The following is a 19,020-nucleotide window of genomic DNA, read 5'->3' on the forward strand; positions in this document are numbered from 1 at the left end:
GCCCATACCATAACCCCACCACCACCATGGGGCACTCTGTTCACAATGTTGACATCAAGAACCTGGTGAGGACGACGACCACGCAGATGAATGTCCACGAGACGGTTTCTGACAGTTTGTGCAGAAATTCTTCAGTTGTGCTAACCCACAGTTTCATCAGCTGTCCGGGTAGCTGGTCTCAGACCATCCTGCAGGTGACGAAGCCAGACGTGGAGGTCCTGGGCTGGCCTGGTTACATATGGTCTGCGGTTATGAGGCCGGTTGGACGTATTACCAAGTTCTCTAAAACAATGTTGGAGGAGGCTTATGGTAGAGAACTTAACATTCACTTCTCTGGCAAGAGCTCTGGTTGACATTCCTGCAGTCAACATGCCAATTGCACGCTCCCTCAAAACTTGAGACATCTGTGGCATTGTGCTGTGTGACAAAACTGCACATTTTAGAGTGGCCTGTTATTGTCCCCAGCACAAGGTGCAATGATCATGCTGTTTAATCAACTTCTTGAATGGATTATCTTGGCAAAGGAGAATTGCTCACTAACAGGCACGTGAATAAATGTGTGCACAAAATTTGAGAGAAATTACTATTTTGTGCATATGGAACATTTCTGGGATCTTTTCTTTCAGCTCAAGAAACATCAGACCAACACTTTAAGCGTAATTATCAGTGACGGATAAAATATCCAAACTATTCAAAAGATCCAAGCTGGAATGTGAGCCTATAAGAAAATGACTCGATTAGCTGATTAACTGACCCGGAAAGACTTTATCTGAAACACACCCTCTGACAAGTGGTCCATGACCCTTAACCCTCCACTTCCTGGTTACTAAACAGATGAGGTAATTGCTGAGGTAATGCTAAGCTGCTAATAAGCTTAAGGGGACTTTTATAGGACATGGAGGCTTTGTGTTCCAATTTTATGTTCACCAATGATTGCAGTGTTCTGTTAGTCTGAGAGAACAGAAATAAAAGATAGCATTCTTCTGTGAACAGACATACTTTGTTTGGTTCGTGGAGAGCCACTCCTTATATAAACTCAGCAAAAAAAGAAACGGCCCTTTTTCAGGACCCTGTCTTTCAAAGATAATTCGTAAAAATCCAAATAGCTTCACAGATCTTCATTGTAAAGGGTTTTAACACTGTTTCCCATGCTTGTTCAATGAACCATAAACAATTAATGAACATGCACCTGTGGAACGGTCGTTAAAACACTAACAACTTACAGACGATAGGCAATTAAGGTCACAGTTATGAAACTTAGGACACTAAAGAGGCCTTTCTACTGATTCTGAAAAACACCAAAAGAAAGATGCCCAGGGTCCCTGCTCATCTGCGTGAATGTGCCTTAGGCATGCTGCAAGGAAGCATGAGGACTGCAGATATGACCAGGGCAATAAATTGCAATGTCCATACTGTGAGATGCCTAAGACAGCGCTACAGGGAGACAGGACGGACAGCTGATTGTCCTCACAGTGGCAGACCACGTGTAACAACACCTGCACAGGATTGGTACATCCGAACATCACACCTGCGGTACAGGTACAGGATGGCAACAACATCTGCCCGAGTTACACCAGAAACGCACAATCCCTTCATCAGTGCTCAGTCTGTCCGCAATAGGCTGAGAGAGGCTGGACTGAGGGCTTGTAGGCCTGTTGTAAGGCAGGTAATCACCAGACATCACTGGCAACAACATCGCCTATGGGCACAAACCCACCGTCGCTGGACCAGACAGGACTGGCAAAAAGTGCTCTTCACTGACGAGTCGCAGTTTTGTCTCACCAGGGATGATGGTCAGATTTGCATTTATTGTCGAAGGAATGAGCGTTACACCGAGGTCTGTACTCTGGAGCGGGATAGATTTAGAGGTGGAGGGTCCGTCATGGTCTGGGGCGGTGTGTCACAGCATCATCAGACTGAGCTTGTTGTCATTGCAGGCAATCTCAACATTGTGTGTTACAGGGAAGACATCCTCCTCCCTCATGTGGTACCCTTCCTGCAGGCTCATCCTGACATGACCCTCCAGCATGACAATGCCACCAGCCATACTGCTCGTTCGGTGTGTGATTCAAGGGTTTTTCTTTATTTTGACTATTTCCTACATTATAGAATAATAATGAAGACATCAAAACCATGAAATAACACATATGGAATCATGTAGTAATCCAAAAAGTGTTAAACTAATCCAAAATATATTTTAGATTCTTCAAAGTAGCCACCCTTTGCCTTGATGACAGCTTTGCACACTTTGGCATTCTCTCAACCAGCTTCATGAGGTAGTCACCTGGAATGCATTTCAATTAACAGGTGTGCCTTGTTGAATGTTCATTTGTGGAATCCCATCTGGTTTGCGCTTAGTGGGACTATCGCTTGTTTTTCAACAGGACAATGACCCAAGCCACCTCCAGGCTGTGTAAGGGCTATTTGACCAAGAAGGAGTGATGGAGTGCTGCATCAGATGACCTGTCCTCCAATATCACCCAACCTCAACCCAATTCAGATGGTTTGGGATGAGTTGGACCGCAGAATGAAGAAAAAGCATCCAACAAGTGCTCAGCATATGTTAGAACTCCTTCAAGACTGTTGGAAAAGCATTCCAGGTGAAGCAGGTTGCCAAGAGTGTGCAAAGCTGTCAAAGGCAAAGGGTGGCTACTTTGAAGAATCTCAAATATATTTTGATTAACACTTTTTGGGTTACTACATGATTCCATGTGTGTTATTTCATAGTTTGTCTTCACTATTATTCTACAATGTAGAAAATAGTAAAATGATATAAAACCCTTGAGTAGGTGTGTCCAAACTTTTGACTGGTAATATGTGTGTATATAAATAAAAACACTCCAGGAAGAGTAGCTGCTGCTTTCGCAACAGCTAATGTGGATCCTAATAAAATACCAACCATTCTCAGTGTTGAGGATTCCACAATAACTGTGTAGTTATTCCACAATAACTACACAATGACGCACACAGAATACATTGTACAAATCCCCCTTCTTTTAATTTTGATTTCATTATATAAATACACATTTACAGATCATTTTTGTCCATGAGTCATGATGAAGAATGAATGACAATGAAAACATTGACAAAACTACAATCAATCATTTCAGTGGCAGAGTCCTCATATTACCCGGTGTCCTATAAGAGAGATGAGATGGAGACATCATTGCCCCCTACACTCAGGGCAGACAGATACACACTACCTGTCTGTCTGCTACTGTAGACCAGCGCCATGGTGGCCTAGCCAGTTAGGACAGCCTGCCTACCTCTGTCAACCAGTTGCCCAGCCCCCTGGGAGGACCATGTTGGCTAGTCTAGGGTCCTCTCTTCCCAACTGTCAACTTGTTTACATTTTTTTTTTTAAACAGCTCTTTTGGTTGGACATAAATAAAAAATAGACAATGTACACTATGTATATGGGGTTGATTCTTAAAACATTTTCCATTCAACAAAGATTCTCAAAACAACCTTATTACAATGTTATTTGCATGTGACACACATTGGTGATCCTTATCTGCTGTAAATAATAATCACTGAGTAAATAAAAGGTATTTCTCCTCTCTGAGCCCTGGGGCTAGATACTGCACTGTTATGTTGAAATGCATCCGATTTACTATGGTTTTCGAAAACGCATAACAGACAAAAAAAAAAAATAATAATTAAAAAAATCAGGAGGGTTTTGGCTATTAACTTAGTGAAATGAAGGGGAGAAAAGTGCCATAAATTCCAGTAAGAAATTGAAGCTACTGAAATCATTTATGAAAACTCAGGAAAAAAAACATCCAAAGCTACAAAACGCTTGACATCATTTGATGACATGATTTTAGTCTAACTTTAGGGTTGTTCTTCAGCCAATACACAAGGTGGTTAACACCATGTACCAGCCCCTCTTTAGGAAACACAGAATGCCCTTTTCAAATGACAAACCACAAAGAAACTGGGAGGGGATGACTGACTGACCACAGCACTAGATGAACAAACCAAACGACTTAGTACAATGCTCTACACACACACCCCCACCCACCACTGGGACTGACTCGCAATAACAATGTGGCACCCATTCGCTTCACTTTTTCACTATTCTGATTACAGTACATTTGAGAAAGCGCCGACTCTGCACCCCCAGGGTCATAAAGAGAGCTGTACTAAAGTACAAACGGCTGGTTGTGTGATCTGTACAGACCCTAACCCTGCATCATCTCATCACAGAGACCGTACTGTAGAAAGGAGTGAACGGGAGGACTAATGCCTAGTTGTAAATAGTAGACATGTGCATCTTTAGCCCATAAAATACTCAACATGCCTCAGTCCACCAAAACCCCATGGAAAACACCCTGGTGTGTTATTTCATCAAAGTCAAATCAACATCTGAAAAGTCTCAAAATCATTGGTGATGGGATCTCTCTGTAGGCAGTACAGAGAACATAATTGTCCCTCTAGAATGTGGCATAGAGTGCACTTAGTGGCTGGGTCAAACACAGATCCCTACAGTACCTACCACCTGTATCTCCATGTCACAACAGACTATGAGAACGCAAAGCAAAAGCACCATTTGAGATGGGAGACGTTTGATAATAGTTGGGTTGCAGTCAGCTAGCTGTTTCTATCTGTCAGTTCCATCGAATACAGAGAGAAGTGTGCTGACTGTTTCAGTAAGCAGTGCTGGTTGGCTGGACCCATACGATAGCTGACAGTCCATCAGAAATGACCATTTACCCAATTCACAGGTTTCAAAAGTGCATAGTAGACCCACATGCATACACCTCAAAAAGGGGCAATCCTCTCAGGTTGGCTCTAGTGGCATGAGGAGAAACTGGTGACTACTGAACGCATGGAGTTAGTGGCATGTAGTTTGGCTTTGGTCTAACTAACATAACTGTGACATCAATTAGCAATTAAATAAAGCAGTCAACACATTTTTCTGTTAAATGCAGAATTTTCCCACCGCACATTTTCACTGTTCTCGAATGTTGGCCCCACTTTTGGGTCTCATTCAGGTGGAGGTGGAGACCCTTGGTTGTGCAGCATTCTGTAAGTGCACCTGGCTGGAGCTGGGGGTATCGCTGACAGGGGTAAGATGGTGGTGGTGGCTGTAGTAGAGGGGTATGTATGTGCCAGTGTTGTACAGTAGGGGCATGCAGATCAAACTTAACATGCACATCCTCTGATCCATGCTTTAGTCTCTGGGAGGTCGAAGGTTTGAGTCAGGCTATTTAAAACCCAAAACTCAGACTGAACATGAAAAGAGTCTCCAATCCCAGAGCTCTGACAGAGACGAGAGTCCAAGAGGGAGAAAGAGAGCGGGGGAGAGGGGTTAGACGAGGGAGGATTGAAACAGAGGGACACAATGGAGTGATAGGAGAGTTTGTTCTAATCCTCAGTTTGGTAGATAGACATATCAAGTCATAAGGAGTCCTGGTCTCTTGGCAGCATGCCGCTCATGTCCATTTGGTTGGACCTTTGCCACAGTATGGGGGGTTGACTGGCACTGGTGAGTCCTGGCTGTCGTAACGGCTGGCCTGGCTGGCTGCTCCAGGGTGGGGCCCTCGGGGGGCCGTGCCCACCTAAGGGGAGGGCTCCAGCGGGTAGACGGGGCTGGGAGGGGAGGGTCATTGCTGGGGCTTGGAGGTGGGCTGACTGGCTGCAGCCTGGGAGGTCTCTGGAACCTCGACGGTAATGGAATGCGGCTGGATCACGATAGGGGCACGCGGACCTGCAGGAAGACAAGGGACTGGGTCAGATTCACTAGAAAAAAATAACCCTCAATAGAGAAACGGACAGTTGACACCGTGCCTTCAGAAAGTATTCATACCGCATGACTTACTCCACATAGATATTTTACAGCCTAAATTCAAAATGGAATAGATTGTTTTGTTTTTTCCCCCCTCACCCATCTACACACAATACCCCATAATGAAAACATGTTTAGACATCTTGGCAAATGTATTGAAAATCAAATACAGAAATATCTCATTTACATAAGTATTCACACCCCTGAGTCAATACCTTGTAGAAGCACCTTTGGCAGGATCACAGCTGTGAGTCTTTCTGGCTAAGTCTTTAAGAGCTTTCCACTACTGGATTGTAGGTATCAGTATTTTGTCTCCCCCATACCCCAACTTCTTATCTTGCCAAATTTTTAAGGAGTTTTGTTTACACACCTCTTTGACGGTATATACACTGCTCAAAAAAATAAAGGGAACACTAAAATAACACATTCTAGATCTGAATGAATGAAATATTCTTATTAAATACTTTTTTCTTTACATAGTTGAATGTGCTGACAACAAAATCACACAAAAATTATCAATGGAAATCAAATTTATCAACCCATGGAAGTCTGGATTTGGAGTCACACTCAAAATTAAAGTGGAAAACCACACTACAGGCTGATCCAACTTTGATGTAATGTCCTTAAAACAAGTCAAAATGAGGCTCAGTAGTGTGTGTGGCCTCCACGTGCCTGTATGACCTCCCTACAACGCCTGGGCATGCTCCTGATGAGGTGGCGGATGGTCTCCTGAGGGATCTCCTCCCAGACCTGGTCTAAAGCATCCGCCAACTCCTGGACAGTCTGTGGTGCAACGTGGCGTTGGTGGATGGAGCGAGACATGATGTCCCAGATGTGCTCAATTGGATTCAGGTCTGGGGAACAGGCGGGCCAGTCCATAGCATCAATGCCTTCCTCTTGCAGGAACTGCTGACACACTCCAGCCACATGAGGTCTAGCATTAGGAGGAACCCAGGGCTAACCGCAGGAAGGCTGTGTGGCCCCCCAAAGAAATGCCACCCCACACCATGACTGACCCACCGCCAAACCGGTCATGCTGGAGGATGTTGCAGGCAGCAGAACGTTCTCCACGGCGTCTCCAGACTCTGTCACATGTGCTCAGTGTGAACCTGCTTTCATCTGTGAAGAGCACAGGGCACCAGTGGCGAATTTGCCAATCTTGGTGTTCTCTGGCAAATGCCAAACGTCCTGCACGGTGTTGGGCTGTAAGCACAACCCCCACCTGTGGATGTCGAGCCCTCATACCACCCTCATGGAGTCTGTTTCTGACCGTTTGAGCAGACACATGCACATTTGTGGCCTGCTGGAGGTCATTTTGCAGGGCTCTGGCAGTGCTCCTCCTACTCCTCCTTGCACAAAGGCGGAGGTAGCGGTCCTGCTGCTGGGTTGTTGCCCTCCTACGGCCTCCTCCACGTCTCCTGATGTACTGGCCTGTCTCCTGGTAGCGCCTCCATGCTCTGGACACTACGCTGACAGACACAGCAAACCTTCTTGCCACAGCTCGCATTGATGTGCCATCCTGGGTGAGCTGCACTACCTGAGCCACTTGTGTGGGTTGTAGACTCCGTCTCATGCTACCACTAGAGTGAAAGCACCGCCAGCATTCAAAAGTGACCAAAACATCAGCCAGGAAGCATAGGAACTGAGAAGTGGTCTGTGGACACCACCTGCAGAACCACTCCTTTATTGGGGGTGTCTTGCTAATTGCCTATAATTTCCACCTGTTGTCTATTCCATTTGCACAACAGCATGTGAAATTTATTGTCAATCAGTGTTGCTTCCTAAGTGGACAGTTTGATTTCACAGAAGTGTGATTGACTTGGAGTTACATTGTGTTGTTTAAGTGTTCCCTTTATTTTTTTGAGCAGTGTATTATTTTCTAAATTCTTCAAGCTCTGTCAAATTGGTTGTTGATCATTACTAGAAAACCATTTTCAGATCTTGCCAGATTTTCAAGTAGATTTAAGTGAAAACTAACTTGGCCACTCAGGAACATTCACTGACTTCTTGGTAAGCAACTCCAGTATAGATTTGGCCATGTGTTTTAGGTTATTGTCCTGCTGAAAGGTGAATTCATCTCCCTGTGTCTGGTGGAAAGCAGACAACCAGGTTTTCCTCTAGGATATTTCCTGTGCTTAACTTCATTCCATTTATTATTTTTTTCTAATCACAGATTAAGATCTGTAACTGATATAAAGTCACCATTGGCCTCATGGTGAAATCTCTAAGCGGTTTCCTTCCTCTCCAGCAACTGAGTTAGGAAGTGCGTCTGTATCTTTGTAGTGTATCTTTATTTTTACCCATGTACCAATAGGTTCCCTTCTTTGCGAGGCATTGGAAAAGCCCCCTGGTCTTTGTGGTTGAATCTGTGTTTGAAATTCACTGCTCGACTGAGGGACCTTACAGATAATTTTATGTGTGGGGTATGTAGATGATGTAGTCATTCAAAAATCATGTTATTATTGCACACACAGTCCATGCAACGTATTATGTGAATTGTTAAGCAAATTTCTACTCCTGAACTTATTTAGACTTGCCATAAGAAAGGGGTTGAATACTTAAGACATTTCAGATTTAAATTTTTAATTAATTTGTAAAAATTCCAATAAACATAATTCCACTTTGATATTATGGGGTATTGTCTACTGGCAGTGACAAAACAAATATAAATGTAATGTATTTTAAATTCAGCCTATAACTCAACAATATGTGAGGTGTGTGAATACTTTCTGAAAGCTCTGTATGTTAGCTATATGCCCCACTCTATACTAATGGAGTGAGTAAAGAACTATGCTACATATCCTGTAAAATAATTCTCTATTGTTTGTGTAATACTAAAAAGGTCAAATTCTGAAGTCAAATGAATAACCAACAGGCATGTACAGACAGGTAACAACAATGATCACAATGACCTTCAAATGACAATGACTTTGTAAACATCAAATTACATATCAGGGTTCTGTAGATTTAGGCTAATGACATGATGCCAATGAGAAATCAAACAGGAATATCAGTACAGGTTGTGGTTCATGCAGACTGTACAAGCCAAAGGTCTGTGACTACAGTAAAACTTCCTCCCAAAACAGTAAAGCAGCTAGGCTGAGGCTACAAGGGCAAAGACTTGGCTGCCAGGTACACACAGAGTATTTACTAGCTGGATCTACACAACAGCTCTGTAAACACTGTTGACTGGAAGCTTCCAATCCTCATTAGCTTTGCAGCAATAAATCCTGTTATCAAAAAAGTGAACTCTTCTGAAATACAGAGATCAAAATCCAGCAAGTCATGTTTTATGATTATTGTTTTGTTAATGCACCGTCTTATACAATTTTATCTTGTACTAGTTTGTCATGATTTAGGCTACTTGCTCAGTGAAAATGTTAAATAAAAAGTTTAAAATGTTTGCAAGTAATAGCCTGTTGCATCTCAGATACAACTGACAAGGGAATGTATTATTAGTAGAAGGCATGACCTCAAGTTGGGCCCTTGTTTTACTGTCCTCATGTGTAACCTGCCCTGCAGTGTTGAAACCCCACAAGGGTCATGTTCAGTAGGTGGGAAAAAGTTTTGAAACAAGGAAGTGCTACCTGAGCATGTTTTCCATTGCAAAACGTTTTGCTACGGTGCGCCCTACTGAACATAACCAAGTGTGTATCAGGAACCTACCTGCCCTCCCCTGGCGAGGCTCATCCACACTGTCACTGTCCTTATAGAGGACACCATCCAAAACGCAGCATAGAGGAAGAGCACAGAGCATGGCTTTGAAAGCACTTCTACTATTAGTGGTAGACTACTACCCTTACTATATCAGATTACAGTATAATGCAATGATAGTAATGATTCACTACTATCCCAACATCATTATATAGCCATTGTCTCTCAAAGCTTCAAGCTATCGCTCTGGTATAGCTAAAGAGAGAACCATAGACTGACATGTCAACAGGTGTCATGGTGTTGAACAAACAGACCACTAACAGACAGGACGGTGCTGAGGAAGTAGGTGTGAGGTGAGATGACAAAAACATATGGCTGGATGTGACAGGACAGCAGTGGTCCGTCTAGGTCTATGGGGCATTGGTCTCAACAGTGCACTGGACACACACCTGTACCTAGTCCCTACCACTTCCACAGGTGACAGTGGAACCCCACGAACAAACTTTCAAAATAATAGTACCCAGTGGGTATCATGATATCATGGAATATTCCAGACTATCTAGGTACTCTAAACCCACGTCTTTCATGGAAACACTACTAATGTTCTTAACCTAAAGTGGTAGGCACCTGACTGACATACTAGAATGTTCTGTAATTCCCTGGGAGTTAGCCTAGGTTAATGAAGGCATGTCCTATGAGGTTAGTTTCAACCCTGCTTCAGTGACAAGTGAAAAAACCCTCCACCACCAGGGTTAGTCCATCACCACCTCCACCAGGGTTAGTCCATCACCACCTCCACCAGGGTTAGTCCATCACCACCTCCACCAGGGTTAGTCCATCACCACCTCCACCACAGTTAGTCTATCACCACCACCAAGGTTAGTCCATCACCAAGGTTAGTCCATCACCACCACCAAGGTTAGTCCATCACCACCACCAAGGTTAGTCCATCACCACCACCAAGGTTAGTCCATCACCACCACCAAGGTTAGTCCATCACCACCACCAAGGTTAGTCCACCACCACCACCAAGGTTAGTCCATCACCACCACCACCACCAAGGTTAGTCCATCACCACCACCACCACCAAGGTTAGTCCATCACCACCACCACCACCAAGGTTAGTCCATCACCACCACCACCACCAAGGTTAGTCCATCACCACCACCACCACCAAGGTTAGTCCATCACCACCACCACCAAGGTTAGTCTACCACCACCAAGGTTAGTCTATCACCACCACTATGAAGGGCGAGCATGAATCAGAGAAATAGAATGACTCATTATAGTCTGAATACTGTGCCAACACTTTAGCTGCTGAACCCACACTGGACTGGCTCAGCCAAGCGGTCAGCTACCTCTACGTCAGGCCCCAGGGGGATCCCAGGGTTGTGTTAGCTTATGACAAAAAGGGACTGTGCTTTTAGAACATGGCTCTGTCCTGCACATACCCACAGGCTAGGTTTTCAACTAACCAGCCTGACATTTCATTGATGTTTCATATACATAGACTGCTACTGTTTATTGAAGGCAGCTAATGTGTTGTGGGTTGAGTGAGTACTTGGCTGCTGTGGGGCCCTGTGTTGCCTAAGGGCTGGATTCAATCCGTATGGTGGAATTGAAGGTAATTTCCGATTGAGCCGACATATGCAGCGTTTAACGTGAACGCAGTCTCCTTGCGGAAAATGCCGTATAGCTCGATTTAAATTTAAAGGCAATGTTCCTGCAGAGACTGCATTCACGTTAAAATGTCTAAATCAATCACAACTGACCTTTACATTTTAACGCAGATCTTCCGGATTGAATCCAGCCCTAAGTGCCACTGTGTTCTTGCTGTTCAGGTAATGGGATACTGGGCAGAGATTAGGCTATATCTAATTACCATTTACTAGGCCTAATTAATAAAGAGATGACATCCACTTTATAACCAAGGCAGTAAATAGTTACTGCAGATACATTCATGATGGACCAAACACAATCAAAATACTTAGCAATCAATTCACTGAAATTGTTATGAAACGGTTGCAGAGACATTATATACAAGGCAAGCTCATGTGGCCATGCTGAAAATATTTTGAAGTAACAGCCATGACATCATGCAACACTGACAGGCAAACAGAATGGATAGTTAGTGAGCCAGTCGAACTACCAAACAGCAGAACATGGTACAAAGGCACCATGTGTCACTACGAACTAATACAGTACGGTGAAACGGGTTGGTCTGGGGCATAACGGATGGACAACACCATGCAGATGGGATGAGTACAGCCAGTACATCAGGCAGACGGGGGGGCTTACGAGTCATTTAGACTCCGGCAGCGTTTCGCCTGGGTTCTCAGCAGCCACTGGACTGGTCGGGTTGTCACCTACTGGACTGGCAGGGCCTAGGCTGATGGCAGGGCCTAGGCTGATGGCAGGGCCTAGGCTGATGGCAGGGCCTAGGCTGATGGCAGGGCCTAGGCTGATGGCAGGGCCTAGGCTGATGCTCTCAGCCACAGGGCTCGATACAGCTATAGGTACGGCTACAGGTATGGGCTGGACAATGATTACCGTGTCACCTGGTAGATGGAAACACAAAAGTACAGAAACACCACTCTGTCAGAACGAAATGAACCTGTCCTGCTCATTGGGCCAGAGTATACTGATGTGTTATCCCCATACCGCCCTGGGGTTGTTAGCTTGTCATGTCCTGTTTAGCTTTCAGGTACTGTAAATGAAGCACAGTTCCTGTTTTTTGTTAGGTTATTCATGTCACCTAGGTATTCGCCTAAACATTCAAATATCTCTCTGAAACCAATAGTAAATTACAATGCACCATAATTTCATAACTTCTTATACTGAAAGTGCGACAGCAATTTGGGCTTAGGGTCATGACTATAGGGTCACCATGGTCGCTGATCACTCTGACAAGGCATTTAGAAGTCTAGTCCTTGGGACTGTCTGCTATTGAGTTATCTGAGCTCTCCTGCTGCCGTGTTAACAGGCAACATCAGTCAAGGAACTCCGAGTCATGTCCTCAGACCAACCAGTCAAGGACACGACACAGGAGGCGGAGGCAGACAATACAGTCCCGTCAGATCTGAGGATGTGCTATTAATCTCCCTCATCTCACTTCTGTCCCAGCCCCTGTCCCTGTTCTGACCTGCACTGAGGACCACGGATGGTAGAGGGTAAAACAAAGCTTCTTGTTGAGTTTGAAATGTTGGAAGAAAAGAAACACTTGACATTTCTAACGGTTAATGTGTACGTTATTGTACACTACATCCATAGCTTTCACACAGAAAGCTGACCTGCAGAAATACCAAACAACATTTCATTAGCGTTTTGTATCCTTGTGGTAAAGGAAGATTGTGATACAAAGCACATATCCTCTGTGATATGAGCCAGCAGTCTCTCATTCACAGTGTGTGTGAGCTATAAATACATGCACTTTTAGCTGTTCTGTTTCATTAAGGTAATCTATGGGCTAGCCTTCAGCCTCAACCTCCAGAGCAGGATCAGGTGCTGTAGACCGGGAGTTCTGCCTAGTAGAGCTAGACACTGACGCTTCTCTCCTCATCCTCCCCCCCATCTCTGTTTGGCAGCTCTAGCCCCATCTGTGCTCTGCGGTTTCCCCGCCTCTCCTCCCTCTAATCTCCTTCTCTCCGGCTCCTATGCTCTGAAAGGAAGTGACAGCGTTAATTCAGGCTGAAAAACCGACATCTGCGAGGCTGCCTGCCGCTGAGGTACAGTGGAGGGGCCAAGGACTCAGGAGAAGGACTCAGGAGAAGGGCCAACACAGAAGGACAGGGACCGAGGGGCATACTGCATTTAAATCGGCTACCCTCACCATGACCTCTAGTCCAACTATAGCATAGAGTCTATACTATACATGCGCAGCACCACGCTCTCAGTCCCCAGCCCACCTACTGGTGCCCCAAACATTCTCCCATACACTACCCACCATCAAACCAAAATCCCCCCTCCACTCTCATATCCATATCCTACCCCCCTCCCATAATGCCCCCCCCACACGTCCCCTTCCCAGCGTGCTCTCACCTCCGTCCGTCTCAGCTTTGATCTGGGCCTCCAGGTCCTCTGGGTCCACATACTGGTAGTGATCATCCTCCTCTGGCGGCTTGCACTTCCCGCAGCAGAAACAGCAACAGCAGCAGCAACAGCAGCAGGAGAAGACTGTGCAGCACACGGCCATGGTCTGCAGCACAAGGACATAACACAAACACACAGCAGTCAGGACAGCCACCCGCCGTCATCCTGCTCCCATGAGAACCTCTACATATCTGGCCTCAGATCTACAGGGTGACCCAGTGAGAGAAGCTAGTGGATGCTATCAGCAGAGACCTCCTGGCTCAGACAGTGGCTTTGCCCTCAGGGCTCTCTGCTTTTCAATGCTACATATCAAATGTAATATGTGTGGTGCGCTTAATAATCCTATTGCACTGTGCTTTCTAGGGTATAAATAAGTGCAGCGGTTTTGTTTCTTTGTAGATGAAAGCAGAGTGAGGTTTGTGAGACAGTCACTGGATCGTCCCCTCTGCATCTCAACCACTCTACTTACTGTACTCAGCATCAAAGGCCTCACATCTCAGAGTGACTGAGCACAACTACACAGTTCTAAATAAAGACTGCTTTGCACCTGACGCCACCGGTCTAACTGACAAACAGAAAAACACAGTACACTGACAGGTTCAGAGGGAGGTATAACTATGACACCTTTCAAAGCAATAATACACTTCACTCAAGTCTTCAATTAATAGACTGTCAATGCACTCCCACCACAAGATAGAAGGGTGTCTAATGAATGGAGTAGACATAGTAATGTCTTATACAGTGCGATGAGTGTGTGAATGACGTGGCTGTGAAAGCAATCCAGTCAGTACGTCATCACAGACAGAGACAGTAGGCTGGGACTCAGGATGGGTTAATCACCCCACTGTCAGAGGCTACTGCAGTCCTGACTACACCCAGGATAACCTGTCCACAGAGGGTAATGGTCACCTGAGTACTCAATCTATTACACTGTTAGACTAAAAGGTGGTTTTAGAGGGGTTATGCGGTATTCTCTCTCACCTTAAACCACCACTTGGACATGAGGAAGTAGTATTTGACGCTCTCCTCTCCAAACTGCTCAGACACGTAGAGACCCATGGAGCCGTACTCGTCGTAGATCCTCCTCTTGCCATCATCGTTCAGGATGGAGTTGGCGTTGTTGATCTCTTTAAACTTATCTGCAGCCTCCGGGTTGTCTGGGTTCTTATCTGGGTGGTACTTCAACGCTAGTTTCCTGTAAATGGATGGATGGACAGATGGATGAATTCATTAATCTTAGTCCACGCCGTCACATATGAATGAAACGAAACTCTGAATCCTATAAAGAGCTTATAACTCATTAAAAGTCCATTCTTCTGTGTCTGATGGACCAATTCATTGGGAAATGGAGAAACAGGCTTACCAGTTGTGGCTATAACAACCAGAGACAGCCTAAGTATTGTCAGTCCCCCCCCCCACGGGATGTCCTGGATCCAAAACCAGAACATCCCGTGGTCATTTTTATGGTGGTGTGCAACTTGCAAGATAATTACAAGATTGAAACAACCAGAGGAGGACTGTCATGACTCTCACGCCTAGGTGAGAATCAAAGATGGCAGCAGCAGCAGTAGCCGCAGCAGCAGTATTAAACCCCCCCCCCCCCCCCCCCCCCCCCCCGTCATGCTTTGTTAGTCGACTAGGGACTTTACATTGCATTATGTTAGTAATCAATATAATCTATACTGTGTGTATTTCTGTGCGATTATTATTATTTCTGTGCGGTCAATGACGTTCAGAATGAGACTGATGAGGTAATAATAATTAATAATTGACTGTTATTGAGGTAAGAGATATTTATATCTTTAGAGTTTAAGTCGGGGATAGCAACTCGTTAAATAACCTTTCCCGTGGTGCCCCAAGACTGCTAATGAGTTAATTGTTACATGATTAATTTAATCACGTAATAATTAAACATAGTTAATTTGATCAAATAACAGTCATCACATTAATGGTAGTCACACCACAACAGTGTGTTACCTGTAAGCTCTCTTGATGTCATCCGCGGAAGCTCCTTTCTCCAGGCCTAGCACCTTGTACAGGCTTTCCCCTGTGGTAGACATCTTCCTCTGGGGGCCTGGCCGATTTGGCTCTGCTGTGCCTGGTCCTGCGCCTGCCGTGGCCATGGCTGAAGTCTGGAAAGATACACACAGTCACACAGGAGGTTAGCACTGAGTCACACTGGCACACACAGGTGTGGCACTGAGTATGTTGTCACTGCAGCAACAGAGACATACACCCTGAAGTATTTAAAAGGCCTGTTCTTAAATCTTAAAATTGTTTTTCAAAACAAGTAACTACGTGTGTATAAGGGCTGATTCCAAATAGTCAACTGGTCGATTATTTGGTCGATAGTCTGTTGGTTGACAGATGTGTGTGTCAAGCAGTCCCAGTATAAACAGTGCATTTGAAAAGTACTCAGACCCCTTGACTTTTTCCACATTTTATTACATTACAGCCTTATTCTAAAATAGATTTCTTTTTAATTACACACACAATTGACAAAGCAAAAATGGGTTTTTAGAATTTATTTTAAAAAGTGTTTTATTTATTACATAAGTATCCCTTTGCTATGAGACTTGAAATTGAGCTCAGGTACATCCTGTTTCCATTGATCATCCTTGAGATGTTTCTACAACTTCATTGGAGTCCACCTGTGGTAAATTCAATTGATTGGACATGATTTGGAAAGGCACACACCTGTCTATATAAGGTCCCACGGTTGACAGTGTATGCGCAAAAACCAAGCCATGAGGAAATGTACGTAGAGCTAAGAGACAGGATTGTGTCGAGGCACACATCTGGGGAAGGGTACCAAATATTTTTTGCAGCATTGAAGGTCCCCAAGAATAGTGGCCTCCATCGTTCTTAAATGGAAGAAGTTTGGAACCACCAAGACTCTTCATAGAGTTGGCCGCCCGGCCAAACTGAGCAATCAAGGGAGATAGGGCTTGGTCAAGGAGGTGGCCAAGAACCTGATGGTCCTTCTGACAGAGCTCCAGAGTTCCTCTGTGGAGATGGTTGTACTTCTGGAAGGTTCTCCCATCTCTGCAGCACTCCACCAAATCAGGCCTTTATGGTAGATCGGTCAGACGGAAGCCACTCCTCAGTAAAAGGCACATGACAGCCCACTTGGTGATTGCCAAAAGGCACCTAAAGGACTCTCAGACCATGAGAAACAAGATTCTCTGGTCTGATGAAACCAAGATTGAACTCTTTGGCCAGAATGCCAAGCGTCATGTCTGGCACCATCCCTACAGTGAAGCATGGTTGGCAGCATCATGCTGTGGGGATGTTTTTCAGCAGCAGGGACTGGAACACTAGTCAGGATCGAGGGAAAAATGAACAGAGCAAAGTAGAGAGATCCTTGATGAAAACCTGCTCCACAGGGCTCAGGACCTCAGACTGGGGCGAAGGTTCACCTTCCAACAGGACAATGACCCTAAGTACACAGCCAAGACAGCGCAGGAGTGGCTTCGGGACAAGTCTTTGAATGTCCTCGAGTGGCCCACCCAGAGCCCGGACTTGAACCCGATCAAACATCTCTGGAGAGACCTGTGCAGCGATGCTCCCCATCCAAACTGAGAGCTTGAGAGGATCTGCAGAGAAGAATGGAAAAAACTTTGCAAACATTTCTTTGTCATTATGGGTTACTTTGTGTAGATTGATGAGGGGGGGAAAAATCTTTTTTAGAATAAGTCTGTAACGTAACAAAACGTGGAAAAAGTCAAGGGGTCTGAAGCTCTAGGAAGGGTCTTGGTGGTTCCAAACGTATTCCATTTAATAATGATGGAGGCCACTATGTTCTTGGGGACCTTCAATGCTGCAGAAATGTTTTTGTACCCTTCCCCAGATCTGTGCCTCGACACAATCCTGTCTCGGAGCTCTACGAACAATTCCTTTGACCTCATGGCTAGGTTTTTGCTCTGACATGCATTGTCAACTGTGGGACCTTATATAGGTGTCTGCCTTTCCAAATTATGTCCGATCAATTGAAGTTACCTCAGGTGGATTCCAATCAAGATGTAGAAACATCTCAAAGATGATCAATGGAAACAGGATGCCCCATAGCATCGGAATACTTTCATAAATAAGGGATCTGTTTTTTTATTTTTAATACATTTGCAAAAATGTCTAAAAACATGTTTTCACCTAGTCATTATGGAGTATTGTGTGTAGATTGATGAGAAAAAAAATGCAATGTAATCAATTTTAGAAGGCTGTAACGAATGCACTGTATGTAAAGGTTGGGCCTACACAAAACCCCTACAGATCATTTACAACCACAATACACTATTGACAACTAGGCCTAGCACAGATTCATTTGGGATTAAGCTCCAAGACTGAGTAGTAAAGTGCAGCAGCATGGCAAACATGAATAATGAAATACATAAACTGTAGAGCCTCTATCTGAAATACATTTGATTAAAACAAAGCCTAACAGAAGGCAGCAGTGAAACTCTCAACACCCCACAGAACACCACATTCTGCTGAGCAGGACATTAGCCCTGCTGTGGCATACACACACACCACATTCAGCCACGCACACGGTGACTACTAATGCCCTGGGGAGGCTTGAGCTAAAGGCGATTACATTGATCTCACACAGATCAACATGGGGCAATCTTAGACTGGCTGTGGCCTGGAGACTTCCCTGAACAGCCAGCACAGCCCAGAGACAGGCAGGGAGAGGCTTAGGAGGTGGTTTGGGCTGGGGGGGGAACCTTTTTCTATAGGTTGTTGTGAGGGGAAACAGTAAATGGTGGTACAAGGCTACAAGCAATAGCAGAATAGCAGTAAACTAAGCTTACCCCATTGATTCCCTTAAAGCTGGTGGTGCCCCAACACTGAAAAAGCGGTCTGTTTGTAATCACCTTTGTTCTACATTGGAACTGGTCAGTAGCCAAGTCAAGGGTTTCCAACTGCTTAACAACAACCACACTTCCAAAGCTTGGATAACCAGAGACATTTAGCCAGCAAAGCTTGTTTCCATGAATTACATCTGCTATCTGGCCTGTCTGTAGGCCATTCACTAAAGCTGCAGCTCCAATGTTCCACTGGCTCAGGTGGAACCTACTGGACCTACTGAAGCCCAGTGTTTCCTCTAGGATTTTTTTTCAGCAGCAGTGGCAGACTTAGCAGGGGGCTTCCTGCAGGGGTGTTGGGTGGGGGCTTCTTGCTTGGGGGCGGATGGGGTCTTCCTGGGGCATACATCTACAGTGACGTCCACGATTGAAATGCATATGGGGCAAACACTGGAGGCCTAAGCTAATGGTCTCCTGTGCATTGCAGTAGGGTTGGGCGGTACCCAGATTTTCATACCGTCCTTCTCTCATCTCAGGATTTGCGGTATTACCGGTTAAATACACAAGTGGGCGCCAAAAAAAAGAAAAAGCCCAATTGGCATCTATTACCAGAATGCTGTCAAAATTAGCACAATTAATAGTCAATTTCCATGGAGGCTGCTAAGCTAAATATGCTAACAAGCA

General features: G+C 44.9%; 1 protein-coding gene across 2 annotated transcripts in view; it reads right to left on the bottom strand.

Annotated features, from left to right (window-relative positions):
• Nucleotides 1-2,992: 2,992 nt before the first annotated feature.
• LOC120019758 (dnaJ homolog subfamily C member 5-like) overlaps nucleotides 2,993-19,020 on the bottom strand; it is a 29,937-nt gene continuing 13,909 nt past the window's right edge. The window contains exons 2-5 of one of the 2 annotated variants that reach the window (XM_038963194.1): nucleotides 15,512-15,666; nucleotides 14,516-14,729; nucleotides 13,484-13,640; nucleotides 2,993-5,713 (exon numbers count right to left, since the gene is read on the bottom strand). In XM_038963194.1, coding sequence (XP_038819122.1) covers nucleotides 5,610-5,713; nucleotides 13,484-13,640; nucleotides 14,516-14,729; nucleotides 15,512-15,657 — 621 coding nt within the window. In that variant the 5' untranslated portion in view covers nucleotides 15,658-15,666 and the 3' untranslated portion in view covers nucleotides 2,993-5,609. Of the gene's footprint in view, nucleotides 5,714-10,665; nucleotides 12,004-13,483; nucleotides 13,641-14,515; nucleotides 14,730-15,511; nucleotides 15,667-19,020 lie in introns of those variants that run through there. The other variant, XM_038963193.1, reaches the window with a different exon arrangement.

The sequence above is a fragment of the Salvelinus namaycush genome, chromosome 24, assembly GCF_016432855.1.
Source record: "Salvelinus namaycush isolate Seneca chromosome 24, SaNama_1.0, whole genome shotgun sequence".
Lineage (NCBI taxonomy): Eukaryota > Metazoa > Chordata > Actinopteri > Salmoniformes > Salmonidae > Salvelinus > Salvelinus namaycush.